Source organism: Gopherus flavomarginatus, chromosome 1 (assembly GCF_025201925.1).
Source record: "Gopherus flavomarginatus isolate rGopFla2 chromosome 1, rGopFla2.mat.asm, whole genome shotgun sequence".
NCBI classification, from domain to species: Eukaryota; Metazoa; Chordata; order Testudines; family Testudinidae; genus Gopherus; species Gopherus flavomarginatus.
The window spans coordinates 361,651,842-361,672,263 of record NC_066617.1 but is presented as its reverse complement, the minus strand read 5'-3'; the positions used below and the strand labels follow the sequence as shown (position 1 = coordinate 361,672,263).

At 52.4% G+C, this 20,422-nt stretch overlaps 2 protein-coding genes and 1 long non-coding RNA gene across 5 annotated transcripts in view; 1 reads left to right on the top strand and 2 right to left on the bottom strand.

Moving 5' to 3' along the window:
- The window catches only part of ARHGEF17 (Rho guanine nucleotide exchange factor 17), a 259,995-nt gene extending 255,538 nt beyond the window's left edge, over positions 1-4,457 (bottom strand). Inside the window, exon 1 of the mRNA XM_050930300.1 lies at positions 1,125-4,457. Coding sequence (XP_050786257.1) covers positions 1,125-4,457 — 3,333 coding nt within the window. The remainder of the gene's footprint in view (positions 1-1,124) is intronic.
- Positions 4,145-10,797, top strand: LOC127038655 (uncharacterized). Its single transcript, XR_007770759.1, has 3 exons — positions 4,145-4,190; positions 5,627-5,740; positions 10,714-10,797. It is a non-coding gene; the product is annotated as an uncharacterized LOC127038655 (long non-coding RNA).
- P2RY6 (pyrimidinergic receptor P2Y6) overlaps positions 10,786-20,422 on the bottom strand; it is a 105,653-nt gene continuing 96,016 nt past the window's right edge. For all 3 annotated transcript variants that reach the window (XM_050930854.1, XM_050930846.1, XM_050930837.1), the window contains exons 2-3: positions 13,965-20,292; positions 10,786-13,401 (exon numbers count right to left, since the gene is read on the bottom strand). In XM_050930854.1, the coding sequence (XP_050786811.1) occupies positions 19,255-20,241 (987 nt within the window). In that variant the 5' untranslated portion in view covers positions 20,242-20,292 and the 3' untranslated portion in view covers positions 10,786-13,401; positions 13,965-19,254. The remainder of the gene's footprint in view (positions 13,402-13,964; positions 20,293-20,422) is intronic.

Genomic DNA, 20,422 nt, shown 5'->3' with positions numbered 1-20,422 from the left:
AATCTTTCTGAATCCAATGTAATCCTCCAGCACAACAGAGACATCTTAATCTACTCAATATTTAAATCAAACAGATCAGAGCAACGGGTATTTCACAGAACATTCCACCCTGACAGAGATTTCAACCAGGGAGGGAACAAACAGACCAGAACATAGGGATGTGGGTTATAGCTAGAAATCAACTTCCCTGAATACCAATTTGCAGTCTGGTAGTAACATTTGGCCCTGATTCTACTTCCACTAATGCCAAAGGCAAAATCCTAATGAATTACTATGGGAACAGGATGCTAACTTTGGTTATCATTAATATGCCACAAACTTTTTTGTTGTTTTTTTCAGTTTTCCCTGATTTTGATACTTTAAAAAAGAGGGTCTGTTTTATTTCTGAAGCCCTTAGCAATGTCATAAATTATCAACAAGCCTGAATAAAATTAAAGTGCCAAAAAGAATCTCAGCTGTAGGTGGGGAAAGAGCTGCATTTATTCCTGTTAAACAGATTCCCACAGGTAGGAATTTCAAGATTATATACATATTTAAAACAAGTGATGTGTTCTTGAGCTACAGTACGATGGGCAGAATATCAGGGATAATAATGAAAGGAAAAAGCTATGGAAGTTCCCTATAGACTAGGAAAAAGCAACATTTGTTCAACATTCAAGGCAAACAAATAAAAACAAAACATCAACCACCGCCAGCCAAGAGAACAACAGTTTATGGAGACCTTATGTAGCATCCCACAAAGACAAAACAGCAGGACTGAATTTGAAAGCAAGAAAACAGTCATCCACTAAAATGGGTCCAGAACCTGTGTCTTATACCCCATACTACTGAGTCCGAATTCAGACATTCACATCGATGGGAGTTTGCCCCGTGTAAGGGCTTGGATGGCAGTGAATTAAGTTAAGGGCCGGATTCTGATCTCATTTGTCTGGAGTAACTTAACTGAAGTCAATGGAGTTCCTCCAGATTTACAATTGTGTTAATGAAAGGAGAATTTGCCCCCACCCCCACCCCCCAAAAGACAGATCCAAAGTTCACTGAAGACAAAGAAAAAACTTCCATTGTCTTCACTGGGTTTAGGATCAGGTCCTAAGCTAGAGCATCTTAAATCCAGGGGCACTTACCACTTGAGGCTTGCTCTTGGTGCTGCTCAGGCTGTGTTCCTCCTGCTGCTTTGGACATCTCAGCAGCTTGGGCTCTGAAGTAGTCGGTGTAGCAGGCGAAGACCTGGGCATATCCACAGTGCCACCAGAAGACAAGTCCCCTGAGTTAAGAGTTAACATGTATTGCTTGGTGACATCCTCCAAGGATGGAGCTTGGAGAACAGGGTAGGATTTGATGGGGAGAGGTGAAGATTCTGGCACAGTTACATGGACGTTTTGCCTGAGCAACCCAAGAGGCTCAGGTGCTGAGATGGGGAGGAAAGCGGCAGGCTCGCTGGTGTGCCGGACATGCTTGGATGCAGGCCTGGACCTACTCAGGATAGTAGCAGGAGTTGCGGCAGAGGATGCAGTCTCATGGTTCTCCTGGTGAGTCACCCGGTTGGTGCGCTTCTTGGAACTGCGCCTGATGATCCTGGGGGACAGGACTTCCGCCAGTTTGGGGTCAAAGCTATAGCTTTGAGTGGTCTCTCCTGCATTGCTGCCTCCTGCTTTTGCAGGTAGGACCTGCTCAGACTGAGAGCGCAGCTTCTCAACCTCCTGGCCTAGCTCCTCCAGCTCCTCCACCTCGTCCCTTTGCTCGGAGAGGATGGGTTCGCTGCTGGAAGGCGGGATGGTCTGGTCCATCTCACTGATTGGCTCGCTGGGGCCCTCAAAGCCTGCACTGGCCAACTCACTGCGACGGCTGGGGTCGCTGAATGATTTCTTCTTGACTGTCTTACCGTTTCCCCGCTCGTCAATCACTTTGTCCATGGCGCCGGGCTGGCTAACAATGTTCTGGATCACGGTGCTGTAATCCTTGACTCCATCACTACACACGGACAGGTCACTGGCAGCGCTGCCGGTGCACTCGGACAGAGCCATGGCCAAAGACTCTGGGACACTGGCCTTGGAATTCAGGGAACCTAGGAGATTACTGTCCACTGAGAAGTTCTCGGTCTCTTCTGTGATTGAGCACCTCCTGTGGGGCATGGGGTCGCTTAAGGATCTGTAGGCTTCACCACTGGATTCCCCGTTGCTGGAATCGGACCAGTTGTTGCCAACAGAGGGAAACTTCCTTCGACGCCGCAGGGTGCTTGGGGTGGAAGGTGCCTCTAGGGACCCCTGGGCCATGACTTTACCAGGAAGGTCATCAACAGCAGCACCCTCATGGTTAATTCTAGCTGCGAGCCCAGGGAGAGGAATCTCTTTACTGTTCATTCGATCAGTGTCGCTCTCCCCTAGGTCGGCGTTGGCCAGGGTCCACACTGTGACAGCCTGATGGAGATCCCTGTAACCAGCATTGGTGGGACCCATCTCAGGCTCTGTCACGATGCCTTCATCGGTCATACTAGACTCATGACCTGAGAGCTCCTCCATGGACTTCCCACAAGAGAGGTTTTCTTCAGACTCTGCTTTCTTCAGGCACTGCTTGTGCTCTTTGCTCCCCAGAAGGGCCTCATCGGCTTCCTTCTGGTTCTCTGTAAACTCCCCGCCACTTTTCACACCTGCGCTGTCCTTCTGATCTGACACAAAGCCGTAGTCGTGCTGGGAGCCGATCCGACTTATCTTCTCAAAGACTTGCCGTGCTTCCTGAATATACTGATCCTGGATAACGACCGGGAGCCCGTCAACGTCCTCTCCCTGGACAGCATCACCGTCCGAAACCACGCTGTCATGGTCGCTGCTGCTGGCCAGGAGAAGCTCCGAGGAGCTTTGTTTCATGGAGCTCTGGAGGAAGAGCCTGCGTGGCGCCAGTTTGTCAGAATAGGTGAATGACTTGGCCCGGCGTAAGGTTGCGGTGAGGTCTTTGAGAGTTGGGCGGACGCCTAGGGCCCACCGGTTTGAGGTTTGTGCCACACTTTGGCCTCTGCCTCCCAGCTGGTGCCCAGCTGGGCTCTGGTAGTTCTCACTCCTGCCACTGCTTAAGGCCCCTTCCTCTTGGTCACTGACCCCGCCACCTTTCTTCCTCACCTTCAGCTCAGAGAGATCCGATTTCAGGAAGCTGAGGAGAGTCAGCGTCTCAGTGGCTATGTCAGGATTGGACATGGACTTCCTGTGCTTGGCTTGTTCAGCCTCGGGTCCACGGTGGAGCAGAATCTCACTGGAAGGGTCCTGTTTCACTCTGCCGACGCCCATGGGCAGCTTAGGACGCACCCGGACCTGCTGCTGAAGCCTGGCGAGGCTGTCGCTTTGGCCGAAGCTGGGGGATCTGTACATGCCGAGGCCCCCCTGGAAGCTCCGGCTTTGGCTGGGCCAGCAGGGCCCAAAGTGGTCCTCTTCCTTCAGCGTCTCAGTGCTTGAGTACCTGCTGCTGCTTCTCGACCCGCAAGGGCTCGGCCCGAAAGGCGGGATGTTCACTTTGGAGACGCGGGAGACCAGGGGTACAGGTGGCGCTGTGGCCAGCGGGAAGTGAGCAGCGGATACGCCTTCTGACATGCCCCTCGTGTACTGTCGGTGCCCTTCGGCGCTGCCCACGGCCTTGGCTTCACCTAGCAGGGCGGCAAAGGTGTTCCCATTGTTGCAATCTGCTGCTACCAGACTCTTTGTCACCGAGGTCGGCTTGGCTCCATTGTTCGCAGGAAGAGGCAGGTGTGCCAGGACCTCATGAGTCCGGGGGGGCCGCCCTGGCACAGTCTCCATTCCCGCTAGCCCATCGCTGTCGGACTCATGGTCCCAAAGGCCCAGGTCTTTCTTTTTCTTCCGGACGGAGCGTTTCCTGGGGGTCACTAGCTGGTTCCCCTCCTCCTCACTCCCCGAGGACCTCTCCAGGGACCTGGACCTGTCCCCGCAGGGGCCATGCTTGCTGTTGGCGCTGCCAGGGAAGGGGAAGCTGTGAGCAGGCAGTTCCTGGTGGCTGGAGCTCTCTTCTCGGAGGAGGTTGCAGCCAGCAGAGGAGGTGGTGGAGGGCGGGGGGGCAGCCTGTGGTTTGGCAGAACTATGCCAGGAATGTAAACTATCCCAAGGCGCCTGGTGCGGGTGCGGGTGCTGCGGCCTGGCCTCCCCGCCGGCCGGAGCGCAGGGCAGCGGGTGCGCTCGCAGCAGGCCGGGGTAGGGAATGCAGCTGCGGGGCGGCGGGGGAGGGGGGGGCTGCTTGGGGCCGGCGCGGAGCCGCTCCTCCTCCCTCCTGGCCGGAGCGGGGGCGCTGCTGGGAAGCGGGGGGCTGTCCAGGCCCGGCCGGGGCGCCCCGAGCCCCGCCGGGGGAGTCCCCGCGGCGGCCGAGCTGCCGGCTCCGTGCAGGGAGCGGGCCCCACCTTCCTCCTCCGGCGCCCGGCCGGGGGGCTGCCGCCGAAAGCTCTCCCCGAAGAGTTTGCGCATCTCGGTGACGCTGGGCCAGAGCCCCCCCGGCTCCAGCCCGGCCTCCCCCGCCTTGGGGGGCTCGCTCAGCCCCTGGCCGCGCTGCTGCCCCCCGCCCTCCTCATCGGGCGGCGGCCGAGCCTCCCTCTTCGCCGGCTGGGGCGGGCAGCAGGTGGCCCCGTCCTCGTCCGGCTCCTCCTCGCTCTGGGAGCCGCGGGGGGCTGGCGGGGGAGCGGCCCCGGCGGCGGCGTCGAAGCGCTGGGAGAGCTGGCGGACGGAGGGGGACAGGCTCCGCAGGGCTCTGCCCCGGAGCTCCGGGGAGGGGCAGGCGGAGGCCGAGAGCTTGGAAACTTTCCTGGAGAGGCCGCTGGAGGCGGCTCTGGAGGGCGATCGCCGGCGGCGCTGCGGCGAGTCCCGCTCCTGCTGCTGCTGCGCCCTGGCGCCGGGGGGCTGGCACTGGCACGGCGGCTGCTGCGCCCTTGCGCCCGGGCAGGGCGGCTGCCGGGCTCCTTCCCCCTCCGCCGCTGCCTCCAGCCACCGCTCCAGCCGCTTGAAGGAGACGCTCCGGCAGAGGGGAGCTGTCCCCTCGGCCTCCCCCTCCGCCATTGTATATACACACCGCGCTCAGCCCACCCACCCCCTTCTCTCTGCCTCCCCCCCTTCCTCTCCTCCCCTGTGCTCCAGCCCTAAGCCCGCTCCGGCGAGCAGTCCGGCCCCTGCACGCCGCCCTCCGCCATCCAGGGTCCCCGCGGCGCTGCCAAGTTGGAGGCAACTTCCACTTCCCACGGCAAGTCGGGGGGGGGGGGGGATTGCAAACGCGCCCTCTCCCAAAGCCCCGGATCGCGGCTTGATCGCTTTCCCCCTTTGCTCCGGTTCCGAGGCGATTCCCAGGCAGCCCGAAGGGCTCTTTTGCGGGGAGGGGGAGAAGCAGGCGGCAAACTTCAGTCAGTGGCACATTCCCAGCTGCAGCGGCCGATCCGTGTCGGTGAAAGGAAGTGGCCCCCTTTCCAATCCGAATTCATCCCCTGCGCCCAGCCGCCGCACCGACATCTCCCCGCCGCACGAAATCCGAAGGCATCTCCTGGTCAGACGCCAGAGCGGCCCACTTGCCTTGCCACATGGAGACAAGCCCTCGTCCCTTCTTTTTTCAATTATTATTTTTTGGCTTAAATTTCTTCCTCCCTTTGCAGGCAAATAAACTTTCCCTCAGAGGCGTGGTTTCTTGAAATGAGGGGGTGGTCTCGGAAGGAAAGTCTGGGAACAGGGCTTTACCAGAAAAAGAACGTGAGGCGAGAGGCAATACGGTAACGCTGAGTTCCTATGAGTGCCCGATATGCCTTTATTTTCCAGTGTATTCACGTGTTAAATCTTTGGGCTCTGCTTTGGCTACAGATCTAATACTTTTTAAATATCTACTAAATGTGGTTAGACTGGAGATCAGCCTCCCCCTCCCCTTTTTTTTTACTTCTCTCTGAGCCTTTCAGGAAGACAGGGCAAGAATTTAAATATTTTCAGGTCTTTTGCTTGTTTTGATGGGGGTGGATTTCCCCTAAACATAAAAACAATCGCAAGGCAGGAGGTCTTGGGTTCCTTCTTCGATCCATTCCAGTACCTGGAGAGGCAGCGGAGAAAGCGGCCACTTTTCAGATTTGGAAATGCTGATAACATTTTTCTGCCAAGTTTTCAAGTGCAGGGAAGAACCGGGGACACTGACAGTTTCATGATGTTCCCCTCCCCCTTTTTAATCAACAATGAACTCTGCCTGTGCCTTTTTCAAAGGCTTTTTTTATCCATACACAGTCAGCTTTTCAGGGCCTGGACTACCTTTTGCTATATAATTGTACACCCCCCGCCCCCGGTCTGGAATGCTGCTGCTGGGTATTACCACAATGCAAATGAATATTAATAGTACTAATAGCTCAGTAATTGACTCAGATTGTGACTTCTTTGGGGATGGGGGAGTTTCTTTTTGTTTTGTGGTTGTACAGCACCTGGCACAGTGGGGGGGCTGGCACGCAGAGGTGTCACTACAAGACAGATAATAACAGTGTCTCTAGCTAAGAGACAGCAAAATCACGGCCAAGATTTTGAAAAAAGGTGCCTGCAGTTGGGCTCCTAATTCCATACATAGGCACCTAACACAGAGGCCTTCAGCAGCACCCATTGACTACAATAATTAAGATTCGGTCTGTACAGTTTATTTTATTCCTTTTTTGGTTGGTTGGTTGGTACGCAAGTTCCCTCTGGGCTTGGACTTCCCCTCGAAGTGAACAGGGAAATTCTCATGGGTCGCCCTGGCTGAAATGCTGTGAGCTGAGGCTGGAAAACGGGTCGCATCAGTGAATCGGTGGGGGCAGAGGAAGGCTTGTCCGGATGGGGAAAGATACAAAGAAAGAGGGTCTTGCATGCATGGCTAAAGGACCTATTGGAGGCCAGGGTAGATGACTAGAAGAGGGACAGGGAAGCAGAAGCCCCTGGATCCATCCCCTCCTACAACCTCCCCATTCCGGTGACATAAAAAGCCTGATAATGTTATGGAATTCACTGTCTCTGGGGAATCCTTTGCATAATCCGTCCCCCCTGCTCCTAGGATCCAGTGAAGGGTTCCCTTCAAGGTCATGATCTGCAGAGCAGGAAGGTGATGGAGCAGGGGTGGGCCACAGGATCCCACAAACTGAGCCCAATTTGCAGCTGTCTTATTTGCTCAGCCGAGCACCACTCCTGACAGCCGAATGGAAATTGCTCGGTGCTTCCGTTCCCCCAGCCTGCGAGCTAGCAGATTGTATGATTAGTTGTGTTACAGTAGTGCCAAGGGGCCACAGCGGAGATCAGGGCCCCATTCTGCTAGGCTCTGGTCAGACACATGGTAAGAGACCGGCCCTGCTCCAAAATGCTTACAGGGTACATAAATCAAAACTCTGTCCTCACTGGTCTGTTTTAGGAAGAGGTCAGCCCCAGTGCTGTGCTTACGCTGCTAACCCAGCGAGCCAGTGGGCCGTGCTGTGGCCCCCACAACATTGTGTGGAGAGGTGGTGAGAGAGGCAGAATTCACACCCCTCATTCCTGGAGCCCTGACATGCTGCAGGTTAGGCTGCTGGATGGAGATGGACCAGAAGGAAAATAGGAAATAGCCAAGAGGCCTGAGTAACCTGCTAGAGGGACACAAACTAATTATGTCTTCATTCAGTGCAGGGCTTTGGTTTCACTATTAAAGTTAGTTCTCAGCACTATAGATTTTATCAGGACTCTTTCCAAACCTGACAGTGTTGCGCCCCCTACTGGACATAGGGAAAGGTAACTGCTTCTAACTATAACCCACTTCATAAGATGCAGTGGGTTCTACCCCTTGAAAGCTTATGCCCAAATACATTCGTTAGTCTCTAAGGTGCCACAAGGACTCCTTGTTGTTTTTGCTGATACAGACTAACATGGCTACCACTCTGAAACCTGCTTCTAGACTGGCAGTGTCAAATCTTGAGTAGTGTTTCTTTCGCTTAGAAAGTATGTGGGAAAATGAGTTAGCTTTTCAGTGTCAGGGTCCCCCCCACCTTTGTTATTGTTCTCAGTGTTTTAGATAATTTTGCTTAATCTTTTCTCCAAACCCATGAATCTTTGGAGTGGCTCAAACCTTCTCCCATTAAAGTAAATGGTAATTGTGGTGCTGACTACAACACAAGTTGAGGGAGTGTGGTCTGGGGGTGGCAGGACTCCTGGGCTCCCTAGTCCTGGCTCTGTCACTAACCCAGGGCCTGGTCCTGGACCCCTTATTTGGAAGTGTTGTCTGGACTCCTGGGAACAGTCCTATAGATGTCAATTACTCTGTTAGATGCAAGTATTTGCATGCCCCTAATCTCAGCGCTTTGTCACAAGAAAGTGGATGCTCCTGTTCACGGGACAACACAAGTGCAATGTAATCAGAGTGCACCTCTGTGTTTGGCACCTCTCACATTTGCTCCTTCCAGCTCAGGAGAGGCAAATTAAACCTTTTCAGAGAGGTTTCCTGTGAAGATTGCGCCTTTAAAAAAAATCTGCTGTGTGAGCTGTGCTTTAGTTATATTTTAACCAGCAAAAGCCAGCAGGACAGAAAACCCATCAGAAAGCATGGGGAAGGTGACTACAGCCCTGGTCCATTCTCATCCAGCCTTTAATCAGTAACTCATTGAGTGTTTGTGCCATGCACCACTAGGAATTAGTTATAATGGATAATTGGGGCCCTTTGTGCTTATTCAATTCCCTGGCACTTTCTGAAGAAGGTTTGCTGGAGATTCATGTGGCTCCAGTTGGTGATGAGTTGGGCCAAGGGGTTACTGAACAGAAACCTAAGGTACCTGTGGCTCCAGTACTGCAGCTCTCCTGCTCTGTATTCCTAACCCACTCACTAACATGGCAGTACCAGGTATGGGAGCGGGACAGATTTCCGCAAGAGTTCAAAAGCACCGTGTGTGTTTTAGACAGCAGTGTAGTCATGCAACACTGCTCAACTCGCTGCTGCTGCTGGTGGTGCATAGAAAATCATTAGCAGCAATCCAAATTTGTTCTTGTGTAATAGTATTAAGGATTATACCCTTTTGTAGGCGGCCACTGCTAGGGGGTGACGTTCACTTCCATCCCAAGCAGGCCTGACGTTCTGTATGGAAGAGGGCAGAGGCCAGACATTGTGGGAGAAGACAGACAGACTCTCATACTGAGATGTGTAGGGTTAGATGATTCCCTGCTTGCTGTTAGTCACCGAGGAGCTTCTGAAATACACATCCCCTCCACAGTAATGACCCCCCTGTTTTAAGCACTCTGCTGTTATATCACAGGTTCTTCTTTCCCCAGTATGCCTCAACAAATAAGGTTCTTTACAATAAGTTTCCTCCAGCCCCTGTTTGAGTGTAAGTCTGCTCCAAATGTTGCATTCCTTCTGGGCAAATAGTTGGGTCCAGAGGGATCCGTGGTGGGAAGTGGAGCCTTTCACCTCCAAGCCCAGGGTGCAGATTGTGCCCAAGGAGGAGGACTTATTTCTATATTCCTGGCAGTTTCCACCACCCACAGAGAGACTGACCTGGTGGCTGCCCCCAGAAGCTTACACTCTCACAACAGGACCACCCAGAGGGCAATGGTTGGGTAGGAGACGTGTGGGAGAACCCACTGGCGAAGTGACCGACCCAGAGGGGATCCATGAAAGAAGCGGGTTTGACAATGATTAGAGAAGGTGCTTAGCGAACAGGGATGGGGCCCAGGCCAGGAGTCCATAGCTGCAGGTTCTGGAGAGAGGCCAAGGAATGCACAAGTAGCGGGGACTGAGCCTAGCTCCTTCCACCTGGGCTGATGCATATGGCAGGGCTGTGGGCTGGGGGGAGCTCTCTGGTCCGTGGGAAAAACAGAGCTCTCACTCCCATCAGACTGAAATCTATTTAGTCGGACCTTCAAAATCACCTGCCCTTCTCTGAAACCTGGGCTACACGTCAAAGCTTCAGCAGCATAGCTGTGGCAGTTAGGAAAGTGGGGGAAAATCACCTCTAACCATCAGAGCTGGCCCAGCACAAGTCCCCGTGTAGATGAAATTTTACTGGCAAAGAAAGCCTGTTGCCATGGAGCAGCTTTTGCTCAGGGAATTGGTATAAGCTACATCTGCAGCAGAACTCTTGCCAGTCCAAGCAGCATCTCCAGGAGGGGGATTTGCTACTGAATCAGAACAGATAGCGAGGACCAGGCCTTAGCTGTTGTCCTGTATGGACAAACCCAGCTCTTACACTTGCTCTTCTAAAGCAATCAAAAATGAAACCAACTAGGCTTTCAGCATTAAACTCTCCCTGGGCAGGCATCAACCCAGCTTCCAAGGTGCACAAAGACATTCCTCTCCCAGACCCCATGGAAGACGTTCAGCACAAAAAGGACCCCACTGGCCAGTTTCAGCTATTTTGTCAATATTGATATAAGTCTGTGGCTTCCTAGGACCTTCATAGTCAGCTCCGTGTCCTGTGTCATGGCCATTCAGAACGTCACAGCAGCAGAGGGCATTGAATTTAAAAGCACAGGCCTCCTACCACAGGAGCTGAAGGGGAAGCGCCATTCGCTACAGCAGTATAAGGCTTATGACATGCAGTTAAGTGGTTCTAATTCTGTCCAGCAGAGGGCCCTGGCACACAGACACTGAAATATCTTAATGTGCGTCTCTACTCTGAAGGGGTAACAAAGGCATTGAGAGGCTCCATGCTTCTGGCCTGTCTCAGAGACTCCAGATCAAATGGGCTAAGATCATAACTACAGATTGTTGTTTTTTTCTCTAAAGGCCAGTGCCACAAACTCATACTGGGATCTGAGAGAGCCAAGCTGATCCTCCGCCACGCCCACCTTCTTCTGAATGATAATTTAGAATACAGATTCTGGCCTCACTGACCCCGGAGAGGGGGGAAGCCTGCTCAAACTCCCTTAGACTCCAGTGACAGAACACTTGGGACCACAGGTTCTTTAAAAGCTTCGGTTCTGCGTGGAGATCACAGAAACTGGAGATCTTTTTGTGTGTGTGCAAGAGAAGCAGGTCTGCCCTAACGTCTTTGCCCCAAATCCCCCCTCCAGCCCATTATGGACAATGCTGTTAATCTCTGCTGTCTACTGTCTCTGTGCTAGAAGTTGCTGCGTTTCAGTGATGTACAGTATGTGAAATATCTCCACTCCGCTTTATCAGTCCCTTAGAGGGACTGGAAGCCTCTTCGATGCTATCAAAAATGAAAACGCTTTCAACTGTTCTTCAGCTCGATTGCTGAGTCTTGGCATCATCTCTGCCATCCATGGCCCCTGTCCTTGGAGAACATCAGAGAGCACCAACAGAACCACACTGACACTGACGTACAGTAACCTCCATTTTATTTCCATTAGTCATTCTGAAAGGACAAGACAATAATTTACCTTCATCTCAATGCTACAAAATTATGTCTGAGAGGGAGGTGGTAAAACAGGGCCCTGCCAGCAGCATGGTGCCAGCAGCGTCACCGAGCACAACCCAGTCACCGGACGGCTGATACATGCATGGCACGTGCACTGGACAGCGCACCATCAACACAAGGGATGAACCGATCAAAGACGCATGATCAAAACCACACCCCACTAGCTGCAAGTTCTTCCCAAGATAGGGAAGCACCTGAGAGCACAGAATGCCGCGAGCGACCCACATCTGTCTGTCTGAGGCTGTGATGCCATTGTCACAAGCAGCAGTGCCATCGGGCATGCACCTACAGTTGCTGGGGGAACGGCCGGGACCACCACCTTGCAGAAACAGAGATGAGCCCAAATGGACAGGATTCAAAGTGGGCGGCTTGGGCCCATCTCCAACAGGGACAGACCCATCTAAGCTGGTACACTGTCTCCGACCAGATACTTCAGAGGAAGGCTACAATCCCCATAATGCATCTCATTGTTCCATATGGACATGATCCAAAGCCCATTACATTCAGTGTAAAGATTCCCAAACGGTTGTGGATCAGGTGCTGTACTTCGTGGTGGGGAATTTCTTCTTACAATCCAGATCAGAACTTCATGGCTCAGGCCTTAACTCTAGTCTGGGTCTACCTGAAGCTCTCCTGATCTTTCTGGCTCATCATCAGGCAGGAGCAGATATTACTAGCAGAAAGTAAAATCCGGACACTGGTTTTTATTTAAAAAAAAAAAGGGAAGTTCCTAGCAGCTGGGAAAAAACAACAGAGAGAAAACTATCCCAGAGGACGGGACTGTGGAAGCAGGGTCTGCATCCGATTCAGGATTTGTTGTTCTTTTCTGTCTGGGGAACGGAACAATGCAAAGCAGAGCATGGAAAATAAATCCACCCGTATACAACTGGGGTAAGGGAACCCTACAGGGATCTGTTTAAAATGTTAAAGGCCTGTTCATTCTTCCTCCTTCTCGCACAGTTGCTCACCCACATTTCTCCCTCCTCTTCCCCACTCCACCCCTGACTTCCTCCTCACAGCAACAAGCACGTTTTTTCACTTCTATACACCCTGGTCATTGTTTGGTGCCCTGTCCTGGGAGGACAGAGGAACATAGAGTTTGTACAGATTCCGTCATGGCATGTTATATTGCTCAGATCTGGATACCTTGTGTTTAATCTGCCCCTTCTGCAAGGAGGGGGTTTCGTTATGGTCAAATAGTGAAAGCAGGCAGGGGTGAGAATTGGATTTCCTGTCCTCGGCTCAGGGGCAGGGGGAGCGGGTGTTACATTGCAGGGTGCTGCATGCCAGACTGGCACAATATGATATATTTACATAGCATAACTCATCATAAGGTTTACTTAAGCCCATTAGGAATTGTGGCCACTCTTAACATTACATGGCTAGAACCTTTTAAAACAGACAAGCCAAGCCTAAGTTACAAGAGACCTGATCCAGATCTCCCATACACCATTTTTATACTCTACCCACTTCAGTGGGGTGACTCCTGATTTACATCTGTGACAAGGAGAGTGAATTCGGCCCAGAATGTCTGGGTTCAGAAAAGTCCAGTTAGTATTTGCTGCACTGACTATGAAGCAGCTAAAGGGACTAGGGCAAGTCAGGGATCCAAGCAACAGAGTGAGTCCTCAGCCGAGACCTAGTTTCTAGTAACAAATGCAGCCCACTAGTTGTTCCATCCCTAGAGTTAATTTAAGGCAGTGGGTTTCAACCTGCGGTCCACAGACCCATGAGGACCCGCCAACTATGTCAGCGTTTGCCAAAGGAGTCCGCACCTCCAGTCGAAATTTTTTAGGGGTCTGCAAATGAAAAAAGATTGAAACCCCTGAATTAGTGGAGTAAAAGCCAGCAAGCCAGCCCACAAATTCAATTGAAACCTTGTCCCAGGGCAGTGCAATGAGCCATTTACTGCTATTTACGGGCTCACTGGGACCATAAGAGTTCAGAGGATATTTGTAAATAAAGCAAGAAATGGACAAAGGGAAATCCTGTCTGTAAATTCTAAACTGACACTCCATTATGTGTCTATGATCCTTCTTAGACTCATAGACTCATAGGTCAGAAGGGACCAATCTGATCATCTAGTCTGACCTCCTGCACAAGGCAGGCCACAGAACCCCACCCATCCAATTTTATACAACCCCTATCCCAGGACCGAGTTATTGAAATCCTCAAAAATGGTTTGAAGATCTCAAGCTGCAGAGACACCACCAGCAAGCGACCCGTGCCCCACGCTGCAGGGGAAGGCGAAAAACCTCCAGGGCACCTGCCAATCCGCCCTGGAGGAAAATTCCTTCCCGACCCCAAATATGGCGATCAGCTAAACCCTGAGCATGTGGGCAAGAGTCACCAGCCAGCACCCAAGAAGGAGTTCTCCGCAGCAACTCAGTACCCATCGCATGCAACATCTCCCCGCAGACCATTGAGCAGACCTGTCTGGTGGTAATTCAAGATCAATTGCCCAAATTAACGATCCTATCATAACATCCCCTCCATATACTTATCAAGCTTTGTCTTAAAGCCAGGAAAGTCTTTTGCCCCTACTACTTCCCTCGGAAGGCTATTCCAGAACTTCACTCCCCTAATGGTCAGAAACCTTCTTTACAGGTATCTCTGCTGGGCCTTCTCCTCAAAGCCCAAAATCCAGGCCTAGACTAGTCAGGGACAACTAGTTAGCTAGAGAAGAAGATTGCAGGGCTCTCAGTCTGTCTGGGTGTCCCTTGAAGTGCAGATTCCCTGCTGAGTAAGTGATGGGAACAGCACCAGCCCGGCTGAGAGCTCTCTGTGTTTAGACTAGAAGCAGGTCCAATCAGCATGAGGATTCGCAGTCTGTTACCTTCCAGTTTTTAAGCCCCCAGCTCTTTTCAGCTTTTTGATACACATGAATTTCCGAATTACCCGTGTGACAGCACGGGCCTTCAGCTAGTTATCATCCTTGGTCCGACAGCCGTGCTTAGGAGCCTTAGTCAAGATCAGGGCCCCATCGTGCGAGGCGCTTTATAAAGGCAATAGTGAGATTCGCTCCCTGCCCCAAGGCACTTACAGTCTAAACAGAGAAGCCGGCCAAAGGGTAGGAGAGGAAACAGAGAGATGACGTGACTGGATCAAGATCATGCAGCTGGCCAGTGGCAGAGCCGGGACTGGAGGCCAGCTCTCCTGAGTCCCAGTGCAGAGTCCTATCTACGATGCTCAGACTGAGGCTGGGGAGCCACAAATGGCTCTTTACTGCATTTCCTGCAGCTCTTTGCAGAGCATGATATTAAAACCCTGGGTGATTTCATTATTAGCCAATCTAAGTTATTAACCAATCAGGAAGCTTTTACTATGTTATTAACCAATTGTAGACTACTTGGTCAGCCATTTTGCTGTGAGAATACTTATACAGATATAAAAATAGTCAATGAAACAATGAATTCACACTCCTGGGGCTACTGTTGATGGCTGATTTGGCTCCTGGACCACTGAAGTCTGAGAATCACTGAACCTAGAGCCACTGAAGCATCTGGGAGTTTTGCCGGCTGACGGACTATGGTGGAAATGATCCTATTTACTCCAAGCCTGGATTTGGCCCAAACAGAGGGCGCTGCTCTCAAGCAAATGTCAATCAGACCCGGTGAGCTCCACCAAGGAGGAGGAGGTCTGACAACCAGTCATTCAACTCCAGAGACAGGGCCACTCTGGGAAGATGCCAGACTGGGGCAGGTCCCTCCAGGCCAAAGAGCTGCATGAGAACTCTCTCTAGGAGCTTTTCAAATTCCAGAATCAACCAGTAGAAATGCCCCAATCCAAAGCCCATTCAGTCAATGGGAGTTTTTCCTACTTTTGTCATTGGGCTTTGGGTCAGCTCTAAAGGCACAGGCACCGATCCCATGGGTGCTCTGGGGCTCAAGTGGGGCCGCCGATCAGCTGTTCAGCGGCTGGAGGAGGCACTAGCGGGAGGGCAGAGAGCAGTGAGCAGGCGGGGGCTTTGGGAGAGGGGTTGGAGTGGGGGCTGGAAGAGGTGGAGCGAGGGTGGGACCTCGGGGGAAGGAGCGGAGTGGGGGTGGAGCACCCCTGGGGAAAATTACAAGTCAGCGCCTGTGCTGAGTGTAGAGTTACACCTGGGGCCGGGCTGGTAACACTATGGTTACTCCACACAAAGTCCCTCTACAGCTTCTCAAAACACATGCACCAGATGGTGGCGGTTTAGCCTCTCAGTTCCCCCTAGGCAAGGCCTGATGCGTGTTCAGGGGGAGCTTTAAGTGGGCAAGAACTGGTGGTTCAGATCTAGCGTTTGCAGCTGTGGTGTCCAGTGAATGGCTAAGAGTTACAGCGACGGACACTCTGTGGGACTTGTGTGTGTGGATGTGGCGACATGTCACCTGTTGGCTCAGTGGGTGCTTTGCCTTTGACCTTACAGCGTCCATAGTACAACTGCTAGTAGCGTCTGTAGCCAGGCAGTGGCCTGCTTGGCTTGCCTCCACCACTAACACCTGGTTAGCAACCATGGCAGCAGTTCCAGCCCTGCCTGAACCCTAGATGCTTTCCTAGAACTGCTTTGGCACAATGTTTCCTTTGCAGTGTCCATGGTACCCCCACACCAGGCCTGCATCACTGGCTTGGCCAGGCCTGCTCCCTCCCAGCTGCGTGCGTGGTAGGACATCCCAGAAGGCATTGCTACACATGCTGCTAGTTCTAGTCTGGGCATGCTATCGCCTGCTAAGGCACTATGGGATAGTTTTCCCAGAATGCACTGGTACAGAGCGGTAGGGATGGATTCACACTATACTATTTATTTGGATTTCGGAAGTCCCTCAAAGTCTCATTCAGGGCCCCACTGTGTGAGGCGTTGCACAAACACAGAAGGCAACCCAGCCTTTGCCACAAAGGACTACAGTGAAGAGCATTATGCAAATGAGTTCTGCGCAGAGCTTCATGGGAAAGAAGCTCCTGTCGGGGAAGTGGGATTATTCTTCAGTGCAAATGACTAGAGTGCAGCTCATGGCGATGGTTGTAGAAGCTCCATCACGGGAGGGCTTTAAGAGGCAGGTTAGACAAACACCTTTCAGGAATGGTCAAGTTATTACTTAGTCCCGCCTTGGTGCAGGGGACACCTGAGGTCTCTTCCGGTCCTACACTTCTGGGATTCTATGGTTAGCAAGAGAGAGGGAGCTGCCAAGGAGATGAGATTGGGAGAGGTGCGAGGACTGGAAAGGAGTGGCCACGGGTGGCATATTCACTCCTGTTTGGGGAGGGTAGCCCCCTGTCCTGCCTCTTGTGCCCGAGGCCCTGCCCTGTTCGCCTGATGCCCCTCTGCTCTCACTGGCTGGCCCGCTGGTGCAGCCCCGAGCTCTGGCCAGCCCCTCGGAGCAGCCCCGAGCCTCAGACAGCCTGCTGGCGCCTGGAGCAATCCAGAGGAGTCCTGAGCCCCAGCTGGCTGGCCGGGACCGAGTCCTTAGCCTGGGTTGCTCAGAGGAGCTCTGAGCCCTGCCGTGGCCCACGCCAGGGCTGCGGCGGGGAGCATTAACAGAGGTTTGGGTCCCCCAGCCTCCATTACCCCCCAGACATGGGAGTGGTGGGTTGGAGAAGAGGATCTGCAGTGACAGAAGCTGTTACAGCTATGCACTAGAGGAGCTAGGTTCCTTAGCTCACACTGTAAGTGCTTGTGCTTTTAGCTCTGGGGATCCCTGGTTCAACCCCTGGTCCATCGGCCAAGAGGACAGTCATCCCATAAACAGCTCAGAGGACAATGGCACAAGTGGCTGTGACGTGATTGTGCTGGTAGATAGATGGCACCTTACTGCTCAGAGTAGTGCCTAGGAGAGGTCTGGCTACTTGTCTCAACACTGATTTCAAATGTGCCCAGCACGGGAAGATATAGCACCTACACTTTCCCACTGTGTCAAATTCACCCCCGCTGTCAGCAGATGCAACTCCACAAACTTCAAAGTGATTTCATCCGAGTTGTGCTCCATTACCCCAGGGCTGGCTTTGGCCCAGTATGTTGACTCCACCTTTGTTCACTTAAATTCTTCAACTCTTATTTCATACCCTGCACATACTCACTGGCTAGTTTCTGCTGCTAATCAAGAACCATCCCAGGAGTAAGCACTGACAGTCATTCCCATAATTTCTTGCACTCCCACACCCAAATGAAATGTTAGTCAGTGATGGGTCACAACAGAGCTGACTTGCTTAAAAAGCCCAGCGCAGCCTGTCAGGAGATGTGGCTGCGCATACGCCAACTGCAGTAGGGGCTGAACCCGTCATCTTCAAAAACACAGGTCTCTATTGCATGAGCTAAATGAAGTAGCAGACTTGTATCTGGGATCTGCCACTAGAGGGAAACATGCTTATACACACTAAACCAGCGTTATCATAAAAACACTGCAGCTAGTTTGGCAATTCTTTAAAAATACGCTGGTTTCCAGTTCCTTTTTTAAAACCCCCACAAGATTAAAATTTCCCATGAACTAGATCTTAGCTCAAAATGCTGGAGAGGATGTGAGAATTCTTTTCTAACGAGGGTGCACAAAAATACAATAAAATAAAAACACACCAGAGCCTTATTAGAGCCAGTCAGGCAACTGGTGAATCTTTAAAACAGTAGAAACCAGGAAGATCGCACTGTAAGGTACTCAGGTATTACAGTGATGAGAGTTGTAAGACGACCTAGATGGAATTGAATCGGACTGTAGCAGTCAGGTTAGCTTAATGACTGTGTCCTCATTGTTAAAAGCCAATAATACTGTAGATGTACTCGCTAGATTTCCCTTTTTCTGCCCTCCCATATGGATCAATCCTTTTGTAGACTCATGTGGTCCCAAGAGACCTACTGTCTTCTCTAAATTCCCAGGGTAGGTTTTCCTTGCATTAGTAAAGCAGCTTTCTGCTTGGGAAACTCAGCTGAATTACTGTGGCAAAGCAGTGAAAAAACACTGGCTGGTGGATAAGCTGGCCAGATCCCAGTAATTCGTGCACTGGCAAGCAGCAGCTGATTCTCCCATTCCCGAACTGCTGGTTCTCAGAGGTGATCTCCTCTGTAGGGGACTGACGTGGGGAGAGATTTTTGTCCACAAAATCTAGGTAGTTGTAAAGCAGAGGAAGCACTGAACTACTTGCTAATAACTGATCCCCCAAATCACTGGAAACTTCAATCTCAATGAAACGCGTTGGGACCAACCCATCCGTGCTGCAACTCCATTGGCGTGGACTGTGGCCCATTGTAATCAGTGTGAGTAGCACAAGTCACTGCAAAGCCCCATGCGTGGTTGCTAGGGCTTTGCCAGTCAGAGATCTGTGGCAACGACCACCAGTTCCTCAGCAGTTCTGCTGAAATCCACAGAGAGAGCAGCAGTTAATATTGAGCAGCCGATCTGCAAAAAGTCCCGCTCCTCCTCAGCGGTGACAGCTGCAGTGCACCACAGTAACCGCACTAATACTGCGTCGGACACCACCTAGCCCAGCCCCAAAGCCTGCGCCCAATTATTTTCACTTCCCTCTTTCCAACTGCACTGTAACCTTTCCCAGCTCAGGCCATTTGCTGGAATTTTAAGGATAAACTGTTCTTAGCCTGGTCCATCCTCAGAGCACTTTCCGGGCCCTGACCAAGGTGTGAGGCAGGTCAGCATCATTTTACCTATTATTTACAGAGTATTGTTCTCCATTCTGCAGATGGGGAAACTGAGGCACAGAGAGACCAAGTGACCCACCCACGGCCAGAACTGGGAGTAGAACTAAGAAGCTCCTGGCTCCCAGCGCTATGCTCAGGACCATCAGCCCTTGCCTCCTGCTCTCTCTCTCCCTGTTGCTGGGTAAAGCAGAGCTGGCTGCGATAAAGCTACAGCCATTCAGTCCTCTGCCTCCGCCCAGCAGAACATCCTCCCTCATTCTCCTTTCCCCAGAGCCTACGATTTGTAGGTGCGGCATGCATCGTGCCTCCACTTGGAGCTCATTTTGTCCAGCAGGTGGCGCGTGCTGTCCCGGAACTTGCGCTGGGTGAAGTAGAAGAGGATGGGGTCCAGGACGCTGTTCATGCTAGCAAAGGGCCTGGTGCACTTGTAGGCGATGGCGAAGGTTTGCAAGACCAGGCAGGGCACGCCCGCCGAGGAGCGGATGATCAGGTAGATGGTCTTGGTCAGGTGGAAGGGGAAGAAGCTGATGGCGAAGACGATGACCACAATGATGATCATACGGATGGCCTTGTCCTTCTTTTTGCGCACGGCCAGGCCTATCATCTCATCCTTCTGGCAGAGCAGCTTGGTCATGCTGCAGTAGCACACCAGGATGAAGACAAAGGGGATGAGGAACCCCGTGACCGTCAGCGTCATGCCATAGGGGAAGTAGCTGGCGGAGCGGTCCGGGGGACTGAGGTCGTAGCACACGGTCCTGTTTCTCTGGATGCCCGTGGAGGCGAAGACGAAGGTGGGCAGGCACTGGGCGATGACAATGACCCACACCCCACCACACACCATCCAGGTGAACCTCTTGCCCCTCTTCTTGTGCCAGGACGACAGAGGGTGGCAGATGCCCAGGTAGCGTTGGACGCTGATGCAAGTGAGGAACAGGATGCTGCCATGCAGATTGCTGTAGAACTGGAAGCGGACAAACTTGCAGGTGAAGTCCCCGAAGGGCCAGTAGTCCTTCTGCGTGTAGTTGTAGATGAGCAGCGGCAGGGAGCACACGTACAGCAGGTCGGCCGTGGCCAGGTTCAGCATGTAGATGGCAGTGCGGGTCAGCACTTTCCTGGAGAGCCAGATCTGCACAATGACGATGAAGTTCAGGGGGAGCCCCACCACAAACACCACGGAGTAGACCAGGGGCAGCAGGATCTGCTTGAACTCCTCATGGAAGGTGCAGGAGTTTGTCGCCGGAGCCACGGTGTTGTTCTCCATCTCCGCGCCGGACTTGGCCCAGACCCAGCAGGCTTTCCAGGCCAGAAGAGCCTGCAAGCAAAACAGAACAGGACAGTCAGGAACTCGTTCCATACTAGGAACCATGCGTCACATCGATATACCGACACGCATGATAGCCATGCTGACATCAAACTCACCCTGGACCAAGGAGCACAAACAC